We start from the raw sequence: 9,975 nt of genomic DNA, 5'->3' as shown, positions 1-9,975 counted from the left end.
CTGAGCGATCGGCGGCAGCCATATTTTATTCCTTTCGAAACGGGGCAGCCTGCGGCTATGCAGAAGAAAGTTCAGTTTTCTTCAGCATAATAATGCATCTTTAAGGCGCACACGTCCCTTTGACGCGGTAAATTATTGCGTTTTTGTGACGTCGCGAGACAGCCTATAGTTATAGCGCCCCAGGTACGCTATAACGTAAAGCTATATTCGAAACATTTCTATTCCAATTCTGCAATCATCCTCGATTGGTCAAAGACTTTTTTTGGACCACCTTCCTTAAGGATAGATTGAGTCTGGCACCTGTTTTGTAGAATTTACGGAAGAAGTACATTCTTGGTGTGCTACATCTGATATGACGTGTACACATTGATTATGCATGATTGGGTCAAAAAAGGAAAATAGTTATAGTTAAAGTTAAAAGCCGGTAAAAGCAGTCGATTCGACCTCACGGCCCAATTTGCGAAGTTCATTATGAACTTCTTTTGACATGAAATCGGCAACGGTAATGCATTGAGACATCGCGATTACATGGTTTTGCTTAGTATTGCTGTGGAGCGCGCGCGTCCAAGCAGCCCAGTTGCGCGCAGCGTAGCGTGGTTTCGAGGGAAAGATAAACAAGAGAGGAGAGCTGGCCCGAGAGGCGGAGCGACGCCATGAGCAACGCCATGACAGTGACGTCAGGGCCTCTCCTGAGTTTCCTTCCTCCATGATGACGCGTTTCTCGGGCGCCATGCATTTCGGCATGGCTTTGCAGTGGCGGCGCTAGGTGGCGCCGACTGCGCTTAGGGAACTGCGAAAGCGGAGTCCCACTGCAGTACACGCCTCACACATGCCTCGTATCGACGGTGGCAATACGTTGTGTCAATATGTTCATTCTATGCTAACGCACTGCGGTCGACAGTCGTCTCGAGATGGGTTCTATCTCAACTTTTTTATTAATTTTAATATTAACGACAAGCTGAAGCCGATGGATGAAGCCAACGGGTGGAAATGCTTGCCCTCGTCTCCTGACTACACGTTCCGCACATTTAGAAAATCAAGGAAATGCGAAAACTTCAAAGCGCCCCTTCACGTGCAAAGATGACGACGGCTCGTAGAAAGAGCCATGTGTAACATAATATTGATTGGTCTTTCTCAATCTTCTTGTGCTTGTGAGACAAATTGCTCAGGTACCAGCAAAAACTACACTTTGCTAAGCAAGCATCTATACGCCTGCAACGAGGCCGTGAAACGGCGAGAAGTACAAAAAATATTCTCAGGTTGAGTCCTGCATCTGCCAGTTTTGCGGCGAAGGCCTGATGCTCTTCTGTGAACCGTAACGAAACTACAGCGTCGCAGACATGGCGGCTATACTGGAAGTATAATCGCCGGTCATCGTATTCAACGACACTGCACAGTATGCAAGGAATGGTATTGGTGAGTACCTACATAGGGGGTAAAATAACGGTGACTCTTGGTCGTCGGGAGATCTGTTTTTTTTTTTCATGATTTTAAGGAGAAGGTAAAATCTGCGAGCCATCGGGCTTAACAGGACCACAGATTTCAGTGCGCTGCGGCCAGTTTTTGTTATTCTTAATCAGGTTGCTGATTGCATCGCGGACAACAGATTTGAAGTGCTCTCTTGGGTCGTGACTCATTTGTGTGTAAAATTATTTATCGCTAAGCTGTTTGTAAGCCTCACTGACTTGGCTGCTTACATACATTCCAACGACATCTCTTACCTTATGCGTAACCTTGATGATTCTCTTTCAGATTAGCCAGTGATACAATGGCTTTAGTCTGTTCACGGGTGAGATTTCTGCGGAGCGAAATGCATAATGTACAGCTGAACAACAGCACGTTGGACGGCTCTGATACATAAATGGAGGCATTTATTTAGTTGGTTTGGTGGACGGGGGTCCAGTGCTTGTAATATGGTAATGAGGAAAGGCTACACTATCAGCGCACACTGCGTTCGAAGTTGCCTAGGTCGTGAATTAACGTAAATTCTCTATAGCCCCTTGGGGCAGGACTAAAATTAGACACCAGAGATAAGACACTGTATACACTATTTGACAGGTCGTGAGTGGACAGATCAAGAATTTTGTCAAGGCTCCTTGAAGTATTTTTTCCGGTGTGGTCGTGGTAATTTGGGCTGTTGCTTTCGTGGTTCTTTGCTGGGAGCCACTATTAGTTGCTATTCTTTTCACGTGCAAGCTTCTCTGACCCTTTATTATTAAAATCAACGAGCTTCTCGGCTTGTTTAACTCGAGTGATCTTGATTCTTGGGTGGTCTGGTTCCCCATTGATGCTTGTAACTGCTTCAAATTTGTGGCATCCCACTTCAACAGCAAGGTATTCGTGAGCATTATGCGTTCTTTCCGAGAGCTGTTCTTGATTCTCAGTGCTTTACGCCTAGGATAAAGTAAGAGCATGGCTTCTGAGATCTAGTAGCGTCCCGGCAAGAAACTGGCACTACCAGATCTCAGAGCCCATAAATTAAGTACGTTTGCTTGTTCTTACTATTTTCTCTAGATGACGCCACAACCTAAGCTCTGTGCCGGTGAAAGTTGTGGTTGATTGCCACGGCTGTGTTTCTTTTCTTTTTTTGCTTAAGAGGGAACGATGAAGGGTGACTTTTTTATCGTAAAGGCCTTGTTGGAAAAAGGACAACGCCTGTTGCCAGGTGCTAGAACATTCTAGAATAATTCCCGTCGTTCAACCGCCAGTGTCCGGATTTCAGGGGTGCGATTTTGTAGAAATGACTTTTTTCATGCCAATGCCTTCTCGCGTGACGTCACCGATTTTGGAAATTGTGTGTACGTAGGCACGACGTTTTCTTGGATCGTCCAATCAGAAGCTCCCTTCATTGGCCGGATGTTTCTTTCGTGTTCTCTTCTCTTTTTCCGGGACTGTATAGCAAATTTGTTTTGTAAAACGGCACTTAATAAAAGCGGACTTCCATGCTGCGTAAAGCAAATTCATTTTGTTACCGTACAACGCAAAAGCTGCCGCAGTCCAAAGAAATGCAAACGCAAATGCTCTATTTTTGAAGTCGTAGCCACATAGTAGTCGGATGTGCATCCAATCCATGCCGTTGAGCGCAAGCAAAATGGCAGCCTTTGTTTACCTGTGAACAGCTGACAGCCCCTAGCGTGTCTGTCTGAACAGCTGACAGCCCCTTGCGTGCCCGTAATTGCGGCCCCGCCCACGTCAGATACTGATTGAGGTGAGTAATTATTGCTCGTGTAGTGCTTGCATTGTCGTGTGGTTTTCGCTGCATGTCTGACGTGTGATAATTTCTTCTTTAGGAAGAGCCAAGAAGAATTATCCGTAGCCCCCGAGGTGAAACTTTGCAACATAGTGGATCGAGAACTGTCAAGGCATTTTCCATAGGGCACCGCCATGACATAACGATAGCTTCCTTAAAGTTATCGCTGCATCGGTAATACTTCCTGCACTGATACGCTCCGAGAAAGAAGCTGCTACAACATTAAATGTGAGTAGTGACTTCACCTTTTTTTACATTAGTGGTATAAAAAGGCAGAAATAAGTCGTAGTGAGCACTTTATGCAGGCGCTTAGCTTAGACAGAATGTTTGCCTCTAAATTTCTTACTGTGCTGCGGGCCGGCTGAAATTCCCAAGTTGACAAAGAGAAAATGGCAGCAAAAGGGCCGCGGGTGTCCAAAGAGCAGGCGGCTATTCTCGTGCAGTTCATCGAGCAGCACCCATACCTGGCGAGAGCTTCTACAGAGTTCTCGCCACGTATGACTGCTGCTCGAAAAAACGAACTGTGGGAGGAGGTGGCGGCGGTGCTTAACGCACAGGGGCCAGCCGTAAAGGCCACCAGCCGTTGGCGGAACCATTGGGCCAAGATGGCCCATAAAGCGAAAAAAGAAGCGGCCAGGGCCGCGAGCGAGAAGAGGTGAGCTTCTAATGATGCTGACAGTAACGTAGTTTCACGTTGTCGTTGTTGCCGTGTTTGCAGGGCTACTGGAGGTGGCAAAGTGGGTGGCGTGGACGGCCGCGTCCTCGACGTCCTTATGAGGACAGGAGGGGTCCTTGTTTCCCCCCCTGAGTACTTCCCCGATAGCGAGGTGCGTACATTGGATTTAAAGAAGTGTTGTTTGTGTGACCTGCTGTGACCTCACAAATTTTCAGCATTACATTGTAACACAATATTGCAAAATTTTTAAGCCCTTTTTTTTTGTGCAAGTGACAATATAGGTTATGTACTCTGAGCAGCAACTTGTGTACATGATGCGCATTGCACACACTGCTCGCAATGTCTGAACACTACTCTGACTGCAGGACGAGGCAAGTTCAGAGGAAGCTGCAGGGCCCAGCGGTTCCCGCAGACATCTACCAGCGACAACTGCTTTCGTGGTGTCGGGCCCTGCAGCTGTTGCTGGGCCAAGTGGCCTTACACGTAAGGCAGTGACCTAGCTTTTGTAGTAGCATTGTTGTTTGCAGTTGCTGTATGATCTTGCTATGAAGTAAAGTACGTCACTGTGCTGTTATTACCTTTGTGTCGAACATCCAGCTCTCATTCATGGAGGAGAAATGCAACACTACAAATGACATCATGTTGTAATAGAGATTCCTTGTGCTTCTTAAGGGTTACTGCTACCAGCAACTTTCTGTGGCATCTTTTGCTCTAACTACCTGTTTTGTGTATCATTATTGTAGCTATGCAGCTATAATGACATTTCAAAGTGACTGGTTAGGACAATCAATCTGTGTAGGTTGGATAACAGTGAATGAGCAGTCTTTGCTTTTGCTTTGCATGAAGAGCCACCGGCTACCCCCCAGGTGCTGCGGCCTACCACCCAGGTGCCGCGGCCAACCCCGCAGGTGCCTCAGCCAACCCCGCAGGTGCCGCAGCCAACCCCGCAGGTGCCGCAGCCAACCCCGCAGGTGCCGCAGCCTACCCCCCAGGTGCCGCAGCCTACCCCTCGAGAGCCACGGGCACCCCGTAGACAGCCCAGGCAGCAGGAACTTGATGGTGCTGTGATGACGGCTACTGCCGCATACGTTCGCCAGAGCCAGTTGGAGGAAGCCAGAGTTCAAGAGGACACTCGCTTCCGCCAACAACTGCTGGAGCAAAACCGGCAGGTATGTGCAAGGCCACAGATGTATATTTTTCTGCGTATGAAATTGATGAGCATATGACCTCTCTAAAAATTATATTAATCAGTGAACAAGCATAATGTATACGTGTAGTCCTGTGGTGATATCTTGTACACATTCGCGTGATATAACATGTGTAAATATCTACGCAATTATGTGGCAAAAAGAAAAAAGTGGCGTTGAATTCAAGGAAGCAGGTATAACAATGTAACACATCTTAATGGAATGCGACGGCACAAGTTTGATGGGCCAGAAAGATATTTCCAGTGTTTGAATATACAATGACAAGACAATAGCCTGCAAATGGGGATGAATGCAACACACAAAGGCCCTGTTACTGAGCTTCTGTAATTAAACTAATTACACATCTTTGCTAACAGCACCACGAGGCCCACCTGCAGAGCCTGCGGCAGCACCACGAGGCCCACATGGAGAGCCTGCGGCACCTCGGGGAGGAGGTGGCGGCAATGCGGGAAGTGGAGTCTCAGCGCCTTGAAGTGCAGCGGCAACGCCTCGAAGTGGCGCGTCGGTCGCACGAGACCAACGAGCGCCTGCTTCAGCTGCTGCTGGCTGCACTGGGGCATGGTGGCAGCCAAGCCCCTCCCCCCTCTCAGGCCCCACATAATTAAACGATGCAAAGGTAGCATAGGCAAGGAATTTGTAACTTATCTTAAAATTTGCTGATGTATTAATGATATGAAGGGCAAATATTGCTAGTTTGCAAATAAATAATTGCTGAAGTCACCCTTTAATGCAACCATAAGTAGCATAGCCGTTGCAGCATGAATTTTTTCTTCAAGGTTTACTTCAGCCATAAGAGCGTGCACACCATCAGGCTCACCTGCAAAAGTGCCTGTAGGCCTGGTGTGTGCGGGCATTCCGACTGTGGCGCTGCAATTTTGAGGTGCCTAGTTATTGTCATGTCAATTTAAGCACGACGCCACACTGCAAGTGTTCTACAATTTAATCCTTGTCATCGAATGGTGAAATTTTCAGGCCTTACTATAATGTCGAAAGCAACCTGTCAATATACATAGCAAAAAAGAAAAAAGTTATGAAAATTCCTTGCCTATGCTCCTTCTTTTCATTTGTAATGTTTATTTTTTGTTTGTTGCATATGCATATTTGTTTGTGTCACTACGTACTGAGCTGGAATGTCTCTTTTCTTTCACATCTGTCTCATTATCAAACAATTTGTTGTCATTCAGTAATCTTTCAGGTTGTGATACATTGTATTTTAGCCCTTGTGGTGCAATTTGTGTGTAATATTTATGCAGTTTGTCTTACTGAATATCATATGGTGCTATGGCTCTTTCAGTTTGAGCGCCACAACAGCATGTTCCTTTCACATGTAGTGATGTACCTAGACATTTCGCTGTGATAAATATTCGGTTGGCATGTGATTTAAGCACCTGCTCATTTCTGTTTCTGGTGCAGTTTAGGCCAGTTGTTATTACTGTGTACTTGTGCAGTGTACAACAGTTTTCTGAAACGATGCATGCCGTTACCTGTGATATATTACGTTGCAAGAACAATGTGATCCGATATTTATTCCAAAGTGTCTGTGATATGTTGCATAATGTCTCTACTACTGAGTACTCATGATTCTCACACTTCTTCAATGTAGAGACTGTCACATGTGATGTGTGCATAAACAAGTGTATGTTGAAGACTGAAATACAGAAAGGTGCAGTTTTCCTCTAGTGCTTTTATTTACACATCGCAACCACATTTCTAGTGCTAGCTTGCACTGTACAAATATTACTGATTAACATTGCTGAGTTCTGCTATATACAAGTGAGGTCACTTTGTTAAAATCTATCAACTGCTCGTGCGTGCACACACTTCACGGGAGCCACAGCGTTTGACATGTCGGATGACCAGTTGGACGGCATTTTCGTCACTCGAAAGGAACTTTGCCGTTGTTGCGAGACAAAATGGTGGAGGACCTAGAAGCTGCGCGTGCAACAGCACGTTCCATGGAGCGGAAGGTGTGACGTGCACTGTACATCTTGGCTTCTGTGAGCTTCTCTGCGCTAGTAGAAAGTGAGGAGACAGGTGCTTATGTCCATCAATGCGTAAGGGGATACGAGTAAGAATCGGGCTACATGCATCTAGATGACGACAGCAGCAGCAAGCAAATTGTGGCAGACACTTTGAATATGCACTTATTTTTAGCTTGCTTTCAATCTCATATGTCACCTCTAACGATACTGTTTTACTTACTATAAGTGCAGGCTTTACATAACCCTTCACTACACAACTTTTATGTACCCACCGTGGTTGCTCAGTGGCTATGGTGTTAGGCTGCTGAGCACGAGGGATCGAATCCCGGCCACGGCGGCTGCATTGCGAAAACACCCGTGTACTTAGATTTAGGTGCACGTCAAAGAACCCCAGGTGGTCGAAATTTCCGGAGCCCTCCACTACGGCGTGCCTCATAATCGGAAAGTGGTTTTGGCACGTAAAACCACATAATTTAATTTTTTTAACAACTTTTACATTTCTCAACAAATCATGAATGCTTTGCATTACGCAGACATCAACTACAACTTAGCACGGGAAATGTATCTGCAATTTCACAGCATGAAATGCACAATGCAATTACTTAAAACTGTGTGCATGCACCTAACGATGCTGACGCTGCTGTTGACGTCGCAGCTGCCGCCGCACGCTCCTCAAATAACGCATGTGCTGCGCACGGGTTGTTCCAAACATGCCAATGACATTGTCGCGAACAGCCCGCCCTCTCAAGTAGTGCATTCTAGAGCCCGTGTTACGGGGCAGACTGTGTGGCATGGGGTCGCCGTTATTGTCAAGCTCACTACTACTACTGCCGCTGCTGCTGTCGTCATCACTGTCATCGCCTGACTCGTCGCCTTCAGAAAGGCGAAGGTTGTGCAACACAGCACATGCCGCGACAATGTTGGCTGCACGTTCCGGCTCGTAGAGGAGGGTGCGATATCGCTGAAGACAGCGGAAACGGCTCTTTAAGAGCCCAATGCACCTCTCCACTACGGAACGCATGGCGGCATGTGCTGTGTTGTACTGCCCCTCGGCTGTGTGCACTGGAGGATGGCCAGGAACCGGGGTAAGGAGCCACGGCTCCAAGGGGTAGCCACTGTCACCTGCACAAAGATGGAAATAGTACATTGAGTACTCCGCTGACGAGAGGCAAGTTGTCAACTGAGGAAAGCTACAGCATCATTCAACAAAGGTAGACTTCAGGGTTGCAAGTCCCAAGTAAAAGCATGAGTTGAGCATGTCCATACCCGTCACAAACTCTTAACCAATTTACAAGTGTACGCGGTGCCTGCCACAAACAAGAAATCAACACTTGTTGGTGCTATCAATGACAGTAGTAGCAGTAATGTGTGTTCATTTCTTCTGCTTCTGGCAGTCACTGGGTGCAGAAAGCACTAATACGTGTTGCTTTCGTCAGCTCCTCGCAGACACATAATGTGCTTGTAACTTAACACTTCGAACATTGCCAATGGTGGCAGTCAATGTCTTAATTTTCTTTTTTTACTCCGGAATTACTGATGTTCTTGTGGTTTGGTTAAAAGTTTGGGTTGGAGCGGACACGGCGTTCTGCGCTGCTGAAGCGTGACTGCGCCAAAAAAAAAATGTTTTTTTCTCACCGAGGAGGTATTCCCCGGCATTCACGATGCGCCCCGCTTGGAACCGCCGGCGCAACCATGTCGTCCGCCAGACAAAAGCGTCGTGGTCCGACCCCGGTCGCATAGGGTCCAAGGCCAAGATTTTCATGTCCGCGTCGCAGATCTGAGGTAAAACGTAAACCAGAGAAAGTGCCCGTTGGCAAGAGCAACGTAACTTTCAAAAGGGATCGCAGAAAACGTGAGTTTTACTTACGAACATGCAGTTGAGGGCGTAGTATCCCTTGCGGCACATGAACACAGCCTTGCGCTCACCCTTGGGTGCGATGATGGCTATGAGGCTGCCGTCTACGCATCCGATGACGCCGGGGATAACGCCGCGCCGAAGGAAACCCTCCTTCACGGCTGCCTTTTCCTCGGCTGTCTTTGGAAAATGGACCCACTTGTTGCGGGCCCCTGCGTTCACGACAGCCTCTGCCACACGTCGCACGCACTCGCTCACCGTCGACTGCGACACACGGATCGTCTCCTCGCTCCCAACGGACGCTTGGAAGCTCCCGGTAGCAAAGAAGCGCAGCGCACACAACACTTTCCGCTCCACCGACAGTCCCGTCGCTCGCTCAGCTTCTAGTTCCCCCGCCAGTTCCTCGCACAACAACCGCACCGTTCCCTTCGAGAGGCGAAAACGCCGTCGAAAATGGTCATCCGGCATGTCAAACGCGTCGTCTGGCTCTCCCTGTTCACGTCGGCGACGGCGAAGAGCCACGGCCATAGCGATCAGAGGGGCGGCCATTTTTTTCATGCCTTCGGAAACGACCCTGCCTCTGGCCGTTCCAAAAATCCGTGCCTTTTGCTCCGCATAATGAGTGCCTCAACGTCACGATGACGATTACAGTTTTTGCGGGTTCCTGACGTCGCGTGATTGACAGACAAAATGGGCGCGGCCCGGTCATTTTCGACCAATGGCTGCTCAGTGATGGCGGCAAAAGGCATGGAAAAAGTAATAGAATTGCTACAAAATCGCACCCCAGAAATAGCTCGACATTTTCCATCCGTGTGCGCCATCCGCCGTGTTACGTCTACTCACGTGATGCGCCCTCCATCCCGGAAAAGACGAATTTTTTTCCGTCATGTGGACTCACTATTCGGAGCAGTTGATTCTGTTTCATAAGTTATCAGCGCACGAATGTGTGATTCACAACGAGCCCGTTTTTTTATGACCTTGCTTGCCTTTAAACAGTGCACCGA

General features: G+C 47.7%; 2 protein-coding genes across 2 annotated transcripts; one reads left to right on the top strand and one right to left on the bottom strand.

Moving 5' to 3' along the window:
• The first annotated feature begins 3,484 nt into the window (after positions 1-3,484).
• Positions 3,485-6,788, top strand: LOC140216743 (uncharacterized). The gene is made up of 5 exons (XM_072287245.1): positions 3,485-3,905; positions 3,969-4,077; positions 4,292-4,409; positions 4,773-5,095; positions 5,491-6,788. Exons 1-5 carry the CDS (start codon positions 3,640-3,642, stop codon positions 5,737-5,739), a joined length of 1,065 nt encoding a protein of 354 aa, XP_072143346.1. The 5' UTR covers positions 3,485-3,639; the 3' UTR covers positions 5,740-6,788.
• Positions 6,789-6,798: 10 nt separating this feature from the next.
• Positions 6,799-9,753, bottom strand: LOC140216742 (putative nuclease HARBI1). Its single transcript, XM_072287244.1, has 3 exons — positions 8,984-9,753; positions 8,752-8,893; positions 6,799-8,238 (listed from the first exon to the last, which is right to left on the bottom strand). The coding sequence occupies exons 1-3, from the start codon at positions 9,527-9,529 to the stop codon at positions 7,739-7,741; spliced, it is 1,188 nt and encodes a 395-aa protein (XP_072143345.1). The 5' UTR covers positions 9,530-9,753; the 3' UTR covers positions 6,799-7,738.
• Between the last annotated feature and the right edge of the window lie 222 nt (positions 9,754-9,975).

The sequence above is a fragment of the Dermacentor andersoni genome, chromosome 3, assembly GCF_023375885.2.
Source record: "Dermacentor andersoni chromosome 3, qqDerAnde1_hic_scaffold, whole genome shotgun sequence".
In the NCBI taxonomy this organism is placed as follows: Eukaryota; Metazoa; Arthropoda; class Arachnida; order Ixodida; family Ixodidae; genus Dermacentor; species Dermacentor andersoni.
The sequence above is the reverse complement of the archived record's forward strand: the minus strand, read 5'-3'. Positions and strand labels throughout refer to the sequence as shown.